This window comes from Trachinotus anak, unplaced genomic scaffold (assembly GCF_046630095.1).
Source record: "Trachinotus anak isolate AG129_WGS33_773 ecotype Australia unplaced genomic scaffold, CSIRO_AGI_Tana_v1 ptg000008l, whole genome shotgun sequence".
Lineage (NCBI taxonomy): Eukaryota > Metazoa > Chordata > Actinopteri > Carangiformes > Carangidae > Trachinotus > Trachinotus anak.
The window spans coordinates 715,252-734,531 of NW_027273859.1; the positions used below are offsets into that span (position 1 = coordinate 715,252).

General features: G+C 44.0%; 1 protein-coding gene across 3 annotated transcripts in view; it reads left to right on the plus strand.

Annotated features, from left to right (window-relative positions):
• apba1a (amyloid beta (A4) precursor protein-binding, family A, member 1a) overlaps positions 1–19,280 on the plus strand; it is a 41,535-nt gene that overhangs the window by 18,375 nt on the left and 3,880 nt on the right. For 2 of the 3 annotated variants that reach the window (XM_071481739.1, XM_071481740.1), the window contains 11 exons: positions 5,381–7,004; positions 11,761–11,859; positions 11,940–11,979; positions 13,294–13,439; positions 14,759–14,794; positions 16,627–16,713; positions 17,029–17,214; positions 17,298–17,477; positions 17,721–17,933; positions 18,417–18,536; positions 18,620–18,760. In XM_071481739.1, the coding sequence (XP_071337840.1) occupies positions 5,484–7,004; positions 11,761–11,859; positions 11,940–11,979; positions 13,294–13,439; positions 14,759–14,794; positions 16,627–16,713; positions 17,029–17,214; positions 17,298–17,477; positions 17,721–17,933; positions 18,417–18,536; positions 18,620–18,760 (2,769 nt within the window). In that variant the 5' untranslated portion in view covers positions 5,381–5,483. The remainder of the gene's footprint in view (positions 1–5,380; positions 7,005–11,760; positions 11,860–11,939; positions 11,980–13,293; positions 13,440–14,758; positions 14,795–16,626; positions 16,714–17,028; positions 17,215–17,297; positions 17,478–17,720; positions 17,934–18,416; positions 18,537–18,619; positions 18,761–19,280) is intronic. The other variant, XM_071481742.1, reaches the window with a different exon arrangement.

Consider the following 19,280-nt stretch of genomic DNA (forward strand, 5'->3'; position numbering starts at 1 on the left):
ATTCAAACCAGGAAAGAGCCAAGCCAGAGATGCCCATGTTAGAGAGAGTAGAGAGGAGGATGCGATGGTTAACTGCGTCAAAGGCAGCTGATAAGTCAAGTAGAATGAGGACAGAGGACTTTGCAGCTGCTCTTGCTTCTTTTAAGGCTTCCGTCACAGACAACAGGGCAGTTTCAGTTGAATGACTGCTCTTGAAACCAGATTGATTTGGATCAAGAAGATTGTTCCGTAGGAGGAATTCTGAGAGTTGTTTAGCCGCTGCCCGTTCAATAGTTTTTGATAGAAATGGAAGAAGCAAGACAGGGCGATAATTCTCTACCTCAGCAGGGTTGAGAGAGGGTTTCTTGAGTAGAGGTGTTACCCGAGCTGCTTTGAATGCAGTGGGAAAAGTGCCGGAGGTCAGTGATTCATTTATCACGTGTGATAGCTGGCGTGATGGTTGGGCTAATGGTTTGGAGGAGGTTTGTTGGTATAGGGTCCAACGAGCATGTAGTAGGATGGCTACATGTCAACAGTTTGGATACCATACTCTCAGAGAGGGGTGTAAAGCCAGAAAAGGAGGTGCTAGCAACTGTGCTTGGTTGCGAAAGTGCAGAAGCTGATTCAGTGCCACCCAGCTGAGAGAGACATGTAGTAGGACTGCTACATGTTACAGTGCTAGGAGTTGGGTGGAGAGCAGGCTGGACTGAGAATTGGCTGCTGATTGCTGCCACTTTGCCTGTAAAGAATGATGCAAATGTATTGGCAGTAAGGCAGGTAGGAGGAGGAGGAGGCGGAGGGTTGAGTAGTGATTTGAAGGTGGAGAAAAGTTTCCGGATGTCAGTGACACTGTTGACTTTGTCATTGTAAAAAGCAGTCTTTGCAGCAGAAACGCTGGTTGAGAAGGAGGATAAGAGTGTCTGGTAGCTTTTGAGATCATCGGCTAGTTTGGATTTGAGCCACATTAGATTAGAGTTGTGATTGATCATAGTAATCATAAAATGCTCTGTGTTAACAAAACAACCATGTGTTCATGGTTGTTTTGTTAATTGATTCAGTAGAGATGTTCCTCAGGTATCGGAGTCATGATCTACCCCAACGTTCTCCTCAGTCCCTGTTTCCTGCCTCTTCAGACCTTTCATTCCCCTTCTGCCCACAGGATGTCCCTGTTCCACTCACTCACCTGTTGCCCTGTTAATTTCCCCACCCACCTCCACACCTGATCCCTCCTTTCTGTCTGTCTTTATTCACGTGCTTCTGTTTCCTGTCATGTCCCTGAGAGTTTACCTGTGTTAGTGTGTGTGTTCACCTCTACAGTCCGATGTCTCTCAGTAATAATGGCGAGAAACTACACTGTGATGAGACATATTTGAATGTCATTCCCTTTTTCATGTAAAACATTTGGGCTGTTCAGGATTATTAAACAGGGACATTATAAATGAAGATACAAATAATTATGAACAGACTCAATCAGTGCAGAAATGTGTGTGTTCAGTGTCTGAGCAGTGACACTGTGGTCTGACTGATGTGTAGAGGTAGGTTTTAAAAAAGGTTTATTTTATTGGAAACATACAGAAAGATTTAGGTCGTTTCGTTTGCTCTGGTCTGATTCTTTTGATGAGTTTTTGAACTTGTTCCTCTTGGTTTACACAGAAAAATTCAAGAGAACCAAAACACATCACTATAAACCACATGTCAGCTGGTTTCAGTCTAGTATTCGCTGATTTCAGTTAGGGCTGCAACGATTCGTCGACGTTGTCGACAAAAATCGATAATAGAAAAACTATTGTCGCCAGACGTGTTTTTTTCCAACAGAGTGAGGCATCCACTTAATTACTATCTCTGCCGAGAGTCGCGGTAACGTACACAGAAATGGCGGCGTCCAACACATCAGCTACGCGTACCAAACCTTCTCAAGTTTGGGAGCATTGTAGCCTGGATACGGCGGATAAAAAGATGACTTGCAAGGTTTGCAAAGCAGACCAGTTGAAGGAAACGGAGTCTGACTCGCCTCGGTAATAATTAATTTATTTAATTTAATAATTAATTTATTAATTAGTAATTTAGATAGGACTTTTTATTTACTTTTTGTATGAATCAGCAGCAAAGTTGAATAAAAGAGCATTTTTCATTGAAGTACCCATCTTTCTTGTGTTTATTATCATTTGCCACATAATCAAAGCAACTTCATGCTAAATTTAAGAATAAATTAATAATTATCCAATTAGTCGACTATTCGTTTCAATAGTCAGTGACTAGTGGACTATTAAAATAGTCGTTTCAGTCTAGCCCTAGTTTCAGTCTAGTGTCAACTGGTTTCCGTCTAGTGTCACCTGGTAACATCCCAGTAACTCTGTATTGATGTCAACATGGATCTCTACAACAACTACCATTGTCTCACTGCTCATGACTGAGCACCAGTGTTTGCTAACATTAGATTATATATGACATTTTATATTGCGAATAAAAAGTTAGAAACTTGCTGTAGCTTACTGTAATTTTAACCTTTTTCAAGCTTAATTAATGGTTATTACATTTAAACAACCACCTGTGTTTCAGCTCCTGATGCTGTATTTAGTGTGAATTAACATTAACAGTGAGTAGAAGGGTGTCTATCGTTTTGGTCTGTATCTGACAGTGACAACACTGGTATGCTCTGTTCAGCTCATTCACTGTGTGGAATTTGAAGAATGTTGTGACCACAAGGGGCTGCTACACAGGCTTTTAGACTATTGGTGTGCTTTTATTTTGAAGACTGGCTAGCTCTGTCTGTGCTGTGTATCCCATGAGGAGTCACATTTGGCCTAAATATAAACTGACTTTTCTCACACTGTAACTGAGTGTCCTAGCCTCTCTGCCAGTGTAATGAGCAGCAGAATGACAGAGATTTTACCCTGCGCCAGCAGAATCTTTATACTGGCTCTGCACAAATGTCCTCATTTCTGTTACTGCTGCTCTTGTGGGGACACAGTCTGTGAAGACAAGTCTCTTGTCTCCAGTCTTCTTCAGTGTTTTCTTCCTTCCTCTGTCCCAGGGAGGAGTAATGAACAGAGTGATTCAGTGGTCTCACTGTGGTGAATGAGAACACAGAGAGAGAAAGGAAATCCTGTTTGGGGATCATTGAGCTGAGAATTGAATCAGCTCCAGAGTCTGTAATGAACTACGAGTTCAGTGAATGGAGCTTCAGCGGATGTGCTGATGTTTCCTCTGACAGCAGTGATGGCAGCTCACTACGCTACATGTCATTGGCTCAATGTTGAGTGATGAGCAGTCATGTGACTGTGATGACATCAGCACAGATGTCACATATGCTGCAGTTCAAGCCAAAGGAACCACCACCATGAATCTAACTTCTGGTCTCTGTGCCCCCACACCACCTGTTCACCTCCTAGTTTAATACATTATTAAAAATGTCAGTCACTGCCTCAGACAACAGAAATGTCACCTCAGTCGTCTGTGTCCACCCAGGATAAGACACATCTGTACTTCCACATGTTGCTTCTTATATTTTAAGGATAAACAAACTGTGTGTGTGTGTGTGTGTGTGTGTGTGTGTGTGTAACCCCCAGATCAAGGGTTACACACAGCAGAGCTCCCAGACCTGTAGCTGTGTCAGTCAACCTACCATAAGTATAATAATAATGTTCTCTGCAGCTCAGTTAAAGGTCTTATAAAGGTCAGAGTCACTCTTTAATATTACAGTTGAATTTCAGTTAAAGGATGATTGTGTTGTGTTTCATTTTCCTGTTAACACTGGACTAAGCAGGTTAATATGTGAGATCTGTAAACAGGTTCATCAGAGTTTTTTTACAGTGATACACAAACTGTATGTTGTGTACAGACTCACTTCCTGCTGTGCTCACTGTAGCTGTGCACACACAGTTTCCCTGTGCAATGAGGGGTCATTAGAGACATTTCAGGTGCACTCACCTTCACTGTGACCTCCACGTACAGTGTTTTAACCTGCTGGACTTTATCCATATCTACAGACAAACTGTAACTATAAAAACATAAAAAACTGATAATCCTTTGATATGTGTGGTTGGGATTGATCCTCTTGGAGACATCAGCTCTGATAACAGCAGCATTTTAAAACAATGAAATGTCAGTGTAAAATTAATTCAGCAGTGAACTTGATGGTACTGACCTTTAAGAGGCGGGGTGTTGTCTATCAGACCGTCTGTCTGTCCACGTGTTATGTGTTATACCTGATCAGTACACACACACACTGTCCATCACAGCCTGGTTTAACAATGAGGACAACACAGTCACACAGTCTCTCTGGTCTGGAAAGCATTCACACCTGTTACCATGAAGAATGATGGAAATACTGATCTACAGTCAGTGTGTTACCTGCAGTAGATCCAGTTCAGCAGCAGGAGCTGAGTGATGAGCTGCTGTGGGCAGGGTCAGAACCTGTTTTAGCCTCTTTAAAAATACCCACAGGAAAAATATCAGTTGAAGTGTTCACTTTATTGTGAATATTTTCAGCACTTTATCTGCCGTTACACAGACCTTTACTTTGGAGCTACACTTTCTCAACTGCTGAACAATGCACATGCACACCTACAGTGTGCACTGTATTACTCCACAGATCATCTGTTTGACAGCAGATAGAGGTGAAAACATTCACAACAATATAGTGAAGCTAAGATTCCTTTTAACAGCTGATCCTGTCCACAGCAGCTCATAACTTAGCTCCTGCTACTTCTACAGACTGAATCTACTGCAGGTAACACAATGACAACAGATAAGAACCTCAAGTCAATCTTATTTATATAGCGCTAAATCACAACAGAAGACACTGATTACAGACCCAACAATTCCCACCATGAGCAGCTGGAGTGTACTCTATCAGCAGCACTTGGCAATAGTAGCAAAGGATAAACTTCCTTATAAGAAGCAGAAACCTCAAGTAGAACCGGACTCAGGGTGGGTGGCAATCTGCCATAACTGGTTGGGATGAGAGAGAGAGAGCAGGGGGAAAGACCACCATACAAACATCACACAACCCCACATCCAATAACCTGAACCATCTCTTTAAGGGAGCAGAGACTGAGTCCAAACCACAGTAAGCTATCTTAGCCCTGTATCTGCCCACTTTAACTCTGCTATGAGCACAAACTGCTCTACAAAACTCAAAAGAGGCTCGAATCTGCACAAGTCAATAATACAACACGTCTCTTGAACAAACTGTGTTAGTGGTTAACAACTGGGCTTTGACTGCTGTTGTGGCTCAGTAGTACCTGCATGTTCTTCAGAGCGTAAACTCACCTGTTTATCTCTGTGAGTGTCACTAAACTTCCAGCACCACCTGTTTCACAAGAGTGCACAAATAACTGTCAGGTTCTGGTGACCAGTGAACTTCTCTCATATTCTCCCTCTCTGTCCTCACTTTCAGTCTACTCCTCACAGCCTTTGGCTTTTAACCTTACGGAGGTGCCTGCTGATGATGGACTAAAACCTTTCTCTGACACCACTGAACCAACCTGAGCCAGACAGCCATGAATCCCCAGGAGATGGAGCTCGGCCAAGAGGCGATGGAGGAAACTGATGCCCCTCCTCACCATCGTCACAACAACCACAACAGCCGGTCCCGTAAACACAGCAACCAGGAAAACCAGTACAGACAGAGCCAGAGTGGCAGAGCCAGGGTGCCACAACAGCGTCGGCCACAGGAGGAGCAAGACATGGAGCTGCGATATGGAGCTCAGTCTGCACAGCCCCAGCTGCCCCAGCCCATTCCTCGACCCGCAGTTACACGTTACCGCAGACAGGGGGACAGCGAGGCCCGTATCAGAGCCCAGCAGCAGAGGCACAGACAGAGGCAGCAGAGGGAGGCAGAGCGGGCACAGATCTTAGCACAGCAAGAGGAGAAGCAGCACCACGCAGAGAGGACCCAGGAGGATGAACGGGAGAGGGACGACTCGGTGCTGGCCCGCTCAGCGAGCACAGAGAGTGGTTTCCACACCCACACTGACCGGGCTGAGGGGGATGACAGCCTGGTTATGATGTCCCTGGAGCCTGAGGGGCTGCCAGACACAGAGGATGAGGCAGGGAACTATGGAGTCCAGCTACGGCCCGAGGCGGAGGGGTACACTGAGAGTGCTGAGGCTGAGCAGCAACATCTCCATCCGCATCCTAACTATTCTCCTCAGCCCCAACCCCTGCCTGATATTCAGAGACACAATGAAGTAGAGAGGATACTGAGCGCTGGCTACTCCAACTACGTCTACACCCAGCCCTTCAGTCACTGCGGGGGAGGGGCCAATGTCTTGGTTGGTCAGAGCTCGGAGAGTTTAGATCCTGGACTTGCGGATGAAGCCTATTCTGAGCCATATGACATTTACTCACTGCCTGAGCATGTTTACGAAGAAATCTGTGATGCTCCCATGACAGTCTCATCCGCCACAGACGGGGCTGAGGACCCGGAGTCTCTCCAGGAGAAGAGGGACGGGTTTCGGCTGTTGGAGGGCCAAGTGGGAGGTGGGAACTACCATCAGCAGGAGGCGGTGGGCTCCCGCCTGCGCCACTATGACGAACGGTCAGACGGCGAGTCAGACAGCCCAGAGAAGGAGGCTGAGTTTGCCCCATACCCTCGCGCCGACAGCTGTGAGCAGGAGGAGGACATCGACAGCATTGTGGCTGAGGTCAAAGAAAGCCTGAGCTCTCAAAGTCTTCATCATACTGCAGAAGACACCATAGATGAAGAAAATGAGCTACCACAGGAAGAAGAAAAGTCCCAGACCGACTCCGTTAAACACCACAAAGGTGCCAAGCAAGGGAAACCAGCCAGAAAACAGGCTGCAAGTCCAGAGGAGCCTGTAGCAGTGAGGAACAGCCAGGAGAAGAGGGACGCCATATCTCTGGCCATCAAGGACATCAAGGAGGCCATAGAGGAGGTGAAGACCAGGACAGTGAGATCTCCCTACACACCTGATGAGCCCAAGGAGCCCATTTGGGTAATGAGGCAGGATCTGAGCCCCACTGCCGAATGTGACCTCCAGCCATCACTGGGGGGCGACGTAAGTACAGCAACTCTGAACATAATTGATCAACCTGCCAAAAGAACTAATATGTTAACAGCTGCTGTTGCGTATGAATATCCTGGTTTTCTTTGCTGAGGGTCAGGTCTTTCTTCTCTGCCTGACCTCTCGTGGACTCACAGTGGTTTGACACCTTTGAGAGTGTTTGCTCTCTGCTGCCCTGGTTTAGACTAGACCCCTTACTGTAGTTCCAGTGGAGGGAAATCAGTCATATTTTAGACAATTTTCTGTGCTTCCAACATTGGGCACTGCACAGAGTCCTGACCTCAACCCCATCCAACACCTTTAGGATAAACTGGACTGTGAGCCAGACCTCAGGGTCTGACCTGGTGTAGTAGTGGTATGTGCCTTCCCAAATAGCAAAATGTAATTTCTGGCCCAACATATGCCTGGCTCCTCGGCCCAGGTCTGGCCCATTTACTTCCACATCTGGGCAGCTTCTGGTTGTTATCCTGTGGTATTGGCTGACAGCTGGATTTTCTGTGTGTGTGCCAGAATTGGTCCAGATGTGGGGGTGGCATCTGACAATCATGCTGCATATGAGCCAGACTCAGGCCATGGAACTGTGCACATACTGGGCCAGAAGAAAACACAAACATGTGGCCCAAGCATGGGCCGGATTTATTTTGCTATCTGAGTTTGTTCATGCAGTGCATGATCAAAAAGTCGATTGACAGAATATAAAAATACTACACACCTGTATTATCTAGTTGGCTACAACATGAGTGATGACAGAGAGTCCAGTGTGTTCATCAGGACTTCACCACTTTAAAGCTGCTGTTTTCCAAAACTGAGAAACTTAAAGAATATTGTGACATTAATGAATGTAGTTTGTTATTTAGTGCAGTACATGTTTTGGGTATACAGCACTTCATATAGAGTGCACACACAGTGTGCCGTAATCATAGACTGTAAATAAAGATGGGTGGAGCCGCTGTGACATTCCAGGTGTCTGAAGCTCAGAGTGAGCTGCTCCACCATTGCCATCTTGGTAGTGCCTGACTCCGCCCCTAACTCCAAGCTAATCCAAAAATGAGCTGAGATTTATGTGCATGATGGTTTAATAACTATGCTATCGTTAGCATTGTTTGCATAGCTGAGCATCTGGACATCTTGTTCGAAGGCTAACCTAAGGGTAATTCACTTGCTGGTTAATTAGCTAGCTAGCTGAGCTAAAAAGGCAGGTATGGTGAGCACAGATACTGATATCTGTCAATTAGTGCTAACAAAAAATAATTCTAGAATTTCACTTAGCACTAAAATGCTAAGATGTCCTCATGTTCTGTTAGTCAGTCAACAACAAATCAAATTATCTGAAGAACCAACACCACAAACACACAAAGGTCAACTGACTGCATCAGCTGAGCTCACAACAGCAGACAGCAAGCAGCTATACACTGAGTGGCTAGCTAACTATCACTCAAAGAGGCCACACCCTCAATTCTCCATAACTTTAGTCCTTAATAAAATGTAAACAGGTGAGTTCTATAAAAGGAGGAAATCAGCTATAGAGACCAAAACCGTTATTGTACCAGGCTGTAAACATGTTTATTTTTGCTGTAAAATTGGCTTCATTTTTCTCTTCTTCTCCTCTTGGCCATTAACCATGCTAGTGCTAACACTGTATTCACAAAGGTAAAATACACATACGGTGTGGAGCTCAGCATCTGTAAACTCACAGAGAGGAGGAGGCTGTAACAGGAAACCACACACACACACACACACCAGTGTTTGTCACTTGTGGAGATGTTGCTACCCTCTTCTCTGAAAGGAGTGAGATGAAATGTGTGTGTTCAGAGCAGGAGTCAGGATGTACTTAGCTTACCTTAGCTTAGCTTAGTTTAGCCTAGCTTAGCTTAGCATAAAGAGAAGCAGTGATACACAGCTATAGAACAAAACTGCTAAAACCACAAACTGTTGTTTTTACATTTCTGTTTATCAGAGACGTGTGTGTGTGTGTGTCTGAACCAGGTTTGCTGTTCTAAGTCTGTCAAACACGGTGTGAGTGATGAGATCACTCCTCTCTGAATATGTTAAACTGAACTGTCCTGTCTACTCCTGCAAACATCCCCCCCCCCCCCCCCCCCCCCCCTCCTCTTGTCACTCCCCCTCCCCCCTCCCCCCTCCCAATGATTTATTCAGTAAGGGTTAGACAGAGAAAGGTGAAGGTAAGACAGGTTAAATAATTCAGTGAGGATCCAATAACAGAAAGACAGGCTCTGGTTTCCTGTCGACATCAGAACATACCTGAGAGCATTTAATATCACCTGCTGAACTTCAGACTTCCTGTTTACATCGATCTGTCGACAATGGACAGAGAGACAGACAGAGAGACAGACAGACTGTTGTTTCCATGGTGAATCCTGATACTTCAGTGTCATCTGAGCAGTGGACTCTTGGTCTTCTGGTGTATTTGAGTATACAAGTGGGCTCTGAGACCAGTTCACTTGGGCTCTGAGACCAGTTCACTTGGGCTCTGAGACCATCTTGGCTCTGGTTGAGGTTCACGATGGAAAACTTTTGGATGTATCAGGTGGAGAAGCTTGAGGGGGAAGAAGCCAGGCGGACGCAGCAGACTGAGCAGCAGGAGCCAGATGAGGTGTGGACAGGTGTTTTACAGGTGTATGATATGTGAATGTTTAAATGATGTGATGTGGTTCACATCAGAAACAGAGAGGTGGTGTCTTGTGTTTCATTTCTGTGTTTTAGATTTATACAGATTTAATTATCTATTAAATTTAATTATCTGTATAATATATATTTAAATACAAATCTGCACAGGTTACATAAAATATCAAAATTAAGTTTTAGTTGTATTAGTAAGTATTTTTATAATACAATGGTTCTTAGTACGATGTATAGTATACTACTGCATTATTTTTATAGATGTATTAACTTGTAAGAAGTATTTTAATACTGTAGCTGGTGGAGCTATTTTAACTTTACAGTTAAAAAATCATTGAGGTTTAATCACATAAATAAAAAGAAGCAGAAACAAGCAGCTGATGAAGCTGTCTTCACTTTATTGGATGAATGAAAAACAATAGCATGCAATAACATGCCTGTTATTAGACAGGCATGATGTATGAGCTGGATGGATTATTAACAGATTAATTAATAGGTTTTAATGAGTCCATGGTCTCATGCTCTTGTGTCCACAGTTGGTTTATCTGTATCAGTGTTTTCAGATTGTACAAATATCAGATCACTTTATTTTGATTCATCCATAAAACATTGATGATCTGTATTAACATTTAATAACTGATTTACAGATTATAATGTCAATGTTAATCCCAGACCTGGGAGCTTTCAGCAGGTTCATGGTTTGTTTAGAATAACCAGGGTGGAGGACCTAAGAGCTGGACTCGTTGTGTGGGGGTGGAGGAGCTCTGTGCTGTATTATGTGTTGTATTGTATGTATTATGTACTGAAATCAACAAGAAGTTAAAACAGGTGGTAAATGTAACCCTCTGTTTGAGTGTGTTAAAGTCTGGCAGCAGCATTTTGGACAGTTTGTAGAGAAGATGAGTTCAGACAAGTGAAAGCGTTACAGTGATCCAGTGGTGATAAGATAAAAACCTGGATTAACATCATTTAAATCTTAGACACCACAAATCTAAGGTTGGTTATATTTCTGAGACTTAGTCCTAATGTGTAGATCTAAACTCATGGAGTGGTCAAAGATAATACCAAGACTTCACAGACTGGGAGGAGGTCACTGAGGTTGGTTTCTGATTGGACATTATCAGAAGCAATAATGAAGACTTCAGGTTAATCTGCAGTTCTTGATTTAAACAGTGGAGAGTTTGTGCAGCTCAAAAGGTTTGAATGAAAAATACAACTGAATGTCATCAGCATATAAATGTAGGAGATGAGAGTAAAAGCTCTGATGATTTGTCCTCGTGGCAGCATGTATGTGGAAAATAAAATGGGTCCTAAGACCGATCCCTGAGGGACACCATGGGTCAAGGGGGCAGGACCTGTCAGTGCAGTTCCTGAAACAACCACCTGATGGCTCAACCTGTGGATTCAAACATGGTGGTCGACAGAGTCAGAGCTGCCCTAAGATCCAGTAAAACCAAACCTGAAATCAGCTGCATCTGCAGCCATTAAAATGTCATGTGAGACTGCAGAAGAGCTGTTTGAGTGAAGTACACACTGGAAATGATCAAACACTCAGTCTCTGGACATGTTGCTTTCAACAGTCTTCTCTAAAATTTTGGAGAAGAAAGGTAGTTTAGAAATAGGCCTGTTTTCTGGTAAGGAGGAGTCCAGGTTCAATGTGTTTAACACAGGTAAAACAGTATCATGTTTAGAATACTTTGGGCCAAACCCTGATAATACATTTGTGGTCACTGACATACAGCTCTGTAAGAACAATATCAATACCATGAGTAAAAACAAGGTGTGTGTGTGTCTGCCTGTGTGTAGAGCCTGATACATGTCATGAGTCAGTGAGGTTAAGAAATGCAGAGGCAGCATTACCTGTGGGGTTGTCAACATGAGTATTAAAATCTCAGAGCATGAGGACCTGGTCCAACATTATTATAGATGATAAATCTTTCAAATCTGTTGCCAGTTGGTTCTAGATGTCTGTAAATTAAAATACAATCAATAGGATTTTGCTTTAACTGGATGCTGCAGGATAAAGTTGCTTCTCTCATCTGGTAACATGGTTTAAAAGTGTTCTTGGTTCTGAGTTGAGGATTTTACTGATCTTGTTCTGTCCCTGTAGTCTCCTGGTTCAGGTTCACCCTCTCCTCCAGGAGCAGAGTCCTCCAACAGACACCTGCTGCAGGACGACAGCTTCGAGTCCTCTCCCTCCTGTAAAGAGGTGTGTTCACTGTTCAGTGGATTCTCAGTGTTGGTACGACTTGCTGATGTTTGATGTCCTCTCTCTGTCTCTGTTCTCAGTCCAGGAGAAGCCTCGCCTCCTTCCCCACGTATGTAGAAGGTGAGTTCTTCATCCTCAAGTACAGACATCCTCAGACCGGTGGGGGGGGGGGGGGGCTGAAGCAACGATGCATGCTGGTACTGTGCTCACCAACATGGCGGCTGTGACACAGACAGGGTCAGTCATCATCTGGAAAAACTTGGACGTCAAACTGAGGTGAAGGAATTCAGCTGAACTCCAGGTTAAAATAAGAAGAGCAGGTAAGTGATCTGAGAGGAAGCAGAGATCAGCTGCTGACAGAGACTGAGCTGAGGCTCTGCAGGAGGGGAATCTTTCAAATTCTATCTACTGAATTATCTGTTTATTTGACAGGAACAATGCATGTTAATGAACGTCAGAACAAAACACATGATGTAAACACGCTGGGTTATCACAAAAATGCTGATTTACATCTGTAGTCCCTGAACAAGTAACGCATAACAGGAAAGGTTATACCACAATAGACAAATATACACAAATAAAAGGACAAATATATTTTGCTGCACACTGAGTTTTAAACAGTGGATGTGTCCTTAAGGTGGAATATGTAGAACATTATTTATTTATTTATATATTCAAGTGGTAAACCATTAGAATAAAAAACATCACTGCACGACAAGAAGCTGAATGATGTAAGAAGAACTTCTAAAGATGAAGAAAAAAAATGAAGATGATGATGATGATGATGATGATGAGAGAAAATCAGGATGAATATCTCGCTGAAGGTAAAAAGGAAAAATAACATCAAGGCTTATGTAAATATCTTAATCGACCAACAGCAGCTCTGTGTCCACTGAGGCAGAGACTGAGGCTCTGTATGTCAGGCTGACACAGGTATGTAGGTGGGCGGGGAAACACAGCTGATTACAAGCAGATAACAGGTGAGGAAGTGGAATAGGGAAAAAGTCATCTGGTGGACAGAAGGAGAACAGCAGGTCCATGACCAGGGATTTACCACTCTCATAAGGAGACCTTAGGGGACCTGAGAAACCTTAGGAGACCTGAGGGGCCTGAGGTGCATGAAGGGCCTGAGGAGGCCATTCGGGCCAGATTTTATATAAGATAATCAAACTGAGGACTGTTAAACTAGAGACACAACAATGTTCATGATTGGACCAACAAATGCATCATGACCACTGTTAACAGCACAACGTTGTGAGACAGTCAGTGCTTGTGTTACTGTGTAGTGTCTATGAGACATCAGCAGTAACTGAGGTTTACACTTGCCTCACCTGTGATTAGGAGCACAGGTGATCAGACTGATCACAACAACATGGAGATGAAATATTTATCCCACAGGAGGAGGACTGAGACTGACGTTCTGTCCTCCTCCAGTCCCAGGTCCCTGTGACCCCGAGGACCTGATCGACGGCATCATCTTCGCAGCCAACTACCTGGGCTCCACCCAGCTGCTGTCGGACAAAACCCCGTCCAAGAACATCCGCATGATGCAGGCTCAGGAGGCTGTGAGCCGCATCAAGGTGACTACACACAGACAAACACAGACACACACAGACTCAGACACTGGTGTTTTGTTAGCAGACCACACATGTATTTCTACAAACACAGTCTGGTTCTGAACTGGTACCAGGAGGCTCACTGCTGGTGAACAGAGACTTTGACTGGTTACTGGAGGAGAGTAACTGGTATAGTCAACCTCAGCTTCTGCTACAACCTGTCTGCTCATGGAAATCTGGATTTGAATCTGAATCTGAATCTGACACCAGAAATCTAAATCTAAATCTGGATCAGAATCTGAAATGTTAAAAATGTTTCTTTTCATTTTGAATTTTATCTCTGTCTAACATGTCAAACTGTGACAGTCAGAAAATTACAACATGTCTTCATCATTTCCTGTTTGATTAAGATCCAGATTTAGTTTTATAGACAAACCAAAATACTTTCAAATTATTTTTAACGTTGATCATTAAACAGTAAAATAACCTGGTCGAAGAAATTCTGAGCAGAACAGTGTTAATTTACCTGGAACAAAGTGAACATGTGACAACGTCTGATCATGTGACCAACATCTGATTATGTGACAATGTCAGCCATATTGACTGTGTGTGTCTGCCTGTGTTCACACCGAGGGTACAGAGGAGCTGGACTGTGTCATGGTTCTCTACAGAACCTGCTGAGAGTCAGTTTGTTCTGGAGCTTGAAATAACAGAGACACCTGCTGGTGGAGGAGGGATGATGCAGATGTTCTGTTAGTGTTACACATCTGGCGAGCAGCTGGACTATCAGACCAGGGTCAAAGAGGAGGACATGATCAGACCACCTGTCTTTATTTAGACCAGTTTCTTCTGGTGAACTTGAGATTTAAACTATTTATTAATTAGTATTTAGCGTAAATTATTTAGCATTTATAACCTGGATAACTCAGTGTGTAGTTTATGTTGTTGGACACATGAAGCTTAGACCCAAAAGTGTGTTTGTGTTCTGCACTGTGACTTTGACCTGTGGGTCAGTGTCTGAGCTACAGCATCATCAGAGACTCTGCTTGGCAAAGTGAGCAATTGTCATGGGAACAGTCGTCCTGGGAACAGTCGTCCTGGGAACAGTCGTTATGAGAAATACAGTGTTGGAAGCTTCATTAGTCACTGTCAGATTGGTTTTAGTCCTAGAACAACTTTCAGTGCCAGACCAGGGAAGATCCAGGTTCAGTGTGTAGAGATGTTCACGACGTGTAGAGATGTTCATGACACATAAACAGACACACAACCACACAAACAGTCAGTGTATCCACGTGATCCAGTCTCTAACCCATCACTCTCCTGTCTGCTTTGTTCCTTGTCAGCAGACGGCCCAGAAATTAGCCCAGAACAGGAAAAAGGTGCAGTACCACTTATTCTTCTTCTCCTCATCCTCACTGTCTTCACTCTGCTTCCACTGCACCAAAACCCCAAGAATCTGGAGAATCCTTTTTAGGTTCTTGCAAGAATCCGGATCATATCTGGAGATTTTTTGACATCCTGCCACTGTGATCAGAGCATGTCCAGCCCAGATTTCATCATATCTGGGTCCTAGTTTGAAAAATCCAAACAACTTTATCTTTGGATTCTGTGGTGTTTTTCCACATTGTTGGCTCTTTGTGTGTGTGTGTGTGTGTGTGTGTGTGTGTGTGTGTGTGTGTGTGTGTGTGTGTGTGTGTGAGCCGCTCTGTTGTGTTGCAGCTGATGTTTGTTGTTGTTGTTCCTCCATGATTAAAACTGGTTTGGTCGAACTGGTAGTTCTGAACAGCTAGTGATGGGAGCAAACACACATCAGGTCATTAAAGCCTGAACTATTGACCCACAACATCCAGATGTTGAGAGCTGAATTTTTTTCACCTTCATGGGCCAGATGTTGAATTCCAGTGAAAACCAGGGACAAAGACCTCAGGTGCATCACAGAGTCACAGTTTAGATCCTCCCAAATGTTACACCTGGCATTAGAAGGATTTTCACTGATAAGCAGAATGTTTACCTTGACTTTACAACCATGTGTTGTCTACTGCCTGATGTTTAAAGTGTTTCTGCTCCCTTGATGTAAATGCCTGTATTACACAATAATTTCTTCATATCTTAAAATCATCATATCTGTCAACATTACAGTATCTGTGAGAGTTCAGTCGTCATCTGATTGAAATAATTTCCTGGCATCGTCAGACAGGCTGTATGTTGTTTTTTTAATAGAATATATGGTTTGTTTCTTTGAAGATCATTTATATGAACCAGCTGCATTAATGTGTAATTTTAATGCTGTTCATTGAGAAGGTTAAATACAAAGTTAGTTAATCTAAATAACCTGAACTGCAGACATTAAACACTGACTCATCTAACTGTTAAAAAGTGATGTGATTCATTTGAAAATGTGTAAAATGAAGAGAATAAAGAAACTGACAAGAGTCAAAATATCTGTGATTGGTTTTCAAAATAATTTTAGATACATTTCTGTGTCTGACAGTGTTGATCCAGCAGTTGGTTAAAAAGGCAAAACCCTCATTTAACAAAGAGGTTTTGAACATAATCAATCAATTTTAAAAAAATCTAAGCCTGTTTTTGTCCCTGATCTCAAGATGATTCATATCAATTAAAAACCACCAAGACGGGGCGGCCCGGTAGTCGAGTGGTTAGGGCGCGTACCATGTTGAGCGCAAGATACTCTTAGCAGGGCAGTCACCGGTTCGACTCCCAACCGGTCCAACTTCCTGCATGTTATTCCCCTCTCTCTACCCCCTTTCCTGTCAGTCTCCACTAAGCTATAATAAAGGCATAAAAAGCCCCAAAAAATAATAAAACAAAAAACAAAAAACCACCAAGACAATAACAATAACAAGCAGATGTAAATGAAAACTCTGATGACTGTGGTGGGATGTCTTCCTACAACACTCCACTAACATCACATGAAACAGATGTTATTTATAATTAGCTTTGGTAGTTATCTCATAAAATATGATGTATTCTGGATGATTGAACATCCAAAGACTGTGTTAATCGTTGAGACTCATCCCTGTATGTACCCCCCCCCCCACATGAACCATATTAATATTTAACAATATATTACTGATATATTACTGATGATGTCATCAGTCATGTGACTGTGTGTGTGTGTGTGTGTGTGTGTGTGTGTGTGTGTGTGTGTGCGTGTGTGTGTGTGTGTGTGTGTGTGTGTGTGTGTGTGTAGGCCCCTGAGGGTGAACCTCAGCCCATGACAGAGGTGGATCTCTTCATCTCCACCCAGAGAATCAAAGTGCTCAATGCTGACTCCCAGGTACTGTGACACACACACACAAAGACAGCAGTTTAGCAGAAAAAACACATCACAAATGAACATGAGTGTGATCGTGTTAGAGCTTCAGATGATCCCCAGCTTGTTCTTGTCCGGTCTCTGAGACAGATGCAGGTTTTCTCAGGGACAAAGACCCAGGGAGTCTGGACTCCTCAGTTCAGGGATAGTGACACTTCCAGGATTAACCTGTTTGAGCTGTTCATATTGTCTGTGTTAAATAAAGTTTATGTTTAGTCGTTCAGCTTCTCTCCTCAGATTTAGATGATGTCATGGTTCTGATTCTGGTTCTCTGAGCAGGACACTATGATGGACCACCCTCTGAGGACCATCTCCTATATCGCTGACATCGGTAACATTGTGGTTCTGATGGCGCGGCGCAGGATGCCTCGACCCGACTCCCAGGAGAGTGTGGAGGCCTCAGACCCGACTCAAGACAGCAAACGACAGTACAAGATGATCTGCCACGTGTTTGAGTCCGAGGACGTGAGTCTCAATGACGTGATCTCACTTTGATCATCAGTTTAAAAGCACACAAGGTAGAGTCTCAAAAGGACTTTGTCCTCCAGGCCCAGCTGATCGCTCAATCCATCGGTCAGGCCTTCAGTGTGGCATACCAGGAGTTCTTACGGGCCAACGGCATCAACCCTGAGGACCTGAGCCAGAAGGAGTACAGTGACCTGCTCAACACCCAGGACATGTACAACGACGACCTGATCCACTTCTCCAAGTCTGAGAACTGCAAGGACGTGAGTCTCACTCTCACACAGTGATGTAACACACACAGTGATGTTGTAACACAGTGTTGTTGTAATACACAGTGTTGTTGTAACACACAGTGATGTTGTAAGAGTGATGTAACACACACAGTGTTGTTGTAACACACTGTGATGTTGTAACACACACAGTGATGTTGTAACACAAAGTGACGTTGTAACAGACACTGATGTTGTTATACACACAGTGATGTCACTCTGCTGCTGTGATCTCAGGTGTTCATTGAAAAAGGTAAAGGTGAGATTCTGGGCGTGGTCATTGTGGAGAGTGGGTGGGGCTCCATCCTGCCCACCGTCATCATCGCCAATATGATGCATGCCGGGCCGGCTGAGAGGTCTGGCAGACTGAACATCGGAGACCAGATCATGTCAATCAATGGGACCAGTTTGGTGGGCCTGCCGCTGTCCACCTGCCAGAGCATCATCAAGGTACATGTCCATGTGTTTCTGGTTATGAAGCAGGTCTAGGTTCTACATTAATATTGTGGAAGTCTGTTAAGTTAAACTACAATGGTTGCTGCAGCAAGAAATTCTGGGATGGCATTTTCCCCTTTCCTTTGTAAAGGATGGTCTTGTGTTTCGTCTGCTGAAGGAAATAAAATAGATTGAAGCTCCTTCCCTCAGCTCTTATCATGGCTGCAGCTCAGACAGCTTCCTGAGAAAAAAGGAGGACTGGTATGGTCTGGATCTCCTCTGGGGGGTGCTGACTGGCACCCACACAGGAAGTTAAAATAGGTGTAATGTGACCTCATCGCTTGGTCGTGGTTGAAGGGTGGAAGCAGAGTTTTGAACAGTGTGTAGCCAGATGAATAAGACACAACAACTTCAGACAATAGACACAAACATCTGTGTCCAGCTGTGAGGGAAACCAGTCATGATCCAGGATCTTACCATGTGCTGTCCTTTACACAGGGTCTGAAGAACCAGTCCAGGATCAAGCTGAACATTGTCAGATGTCCCCCAGTCACCACTGTTCTCATCAGACGGCCGGACCTCCGCTACCAGCTGGGCTTCAGTGTCCAGAATGGCATTGTGGGTATCAACCTGGTTTTGTCCTATGTTAAATGACAGTTCAAGTGTTTGTCATGTAAAAGAACTGGTCTGCTCCTCAACAGATCTGTAGCCTTATGCGTGGGGGCATCGCTGAGCGAGGGGGGATCAGAGTGGGTCACCGCATCATTGAGATCAACAGCCAGAGCGTGGTGGCCACGCCCCATGAGAAAATAGTTCACATCCTGTCCAATGCAGTGGGAGAGGTGAGTGATCACAGTCGTCACATGCAGTCACTGCAGCTATTAGCAGAGACTGACTCAGTTCAGCTGCTGACCCCTCCCTCTGCACTGCTGCTGGTTATAAACAGCAGCTACATGACACCTGAAGCTGCCTCCGTACCCAGAGAGCAGCTCCACACTGCAGCCTTGAAAATAGCCTCAGACCCATAGCAGAGACCCAGGTCAGTACTGAGACCCATGTCCACAAATCCAGTCACCAGACACCTCAGTTACAGAGGGAGGAAACTGAGGGATCTTTATATAGACCTGTAAACACAAACATTTATACATGTCCATGTATTTTTGATTATAAAGCAGGTCTAGGTTCTGTATTAATACTGTGAAAGTATCAAAGCCTCAGTCCACAGAGCCTGTACACAGCCTGTATTCAGAAATTGAGCCTTAAAGCCAGCTGTCAGGACTTCTGGAACTTTGTGATGTCACAACAAAGCAGTCACTGCCTTCAGCCATGCCCCAAGCCACGCCCACCTGGACCCCGTCCAAC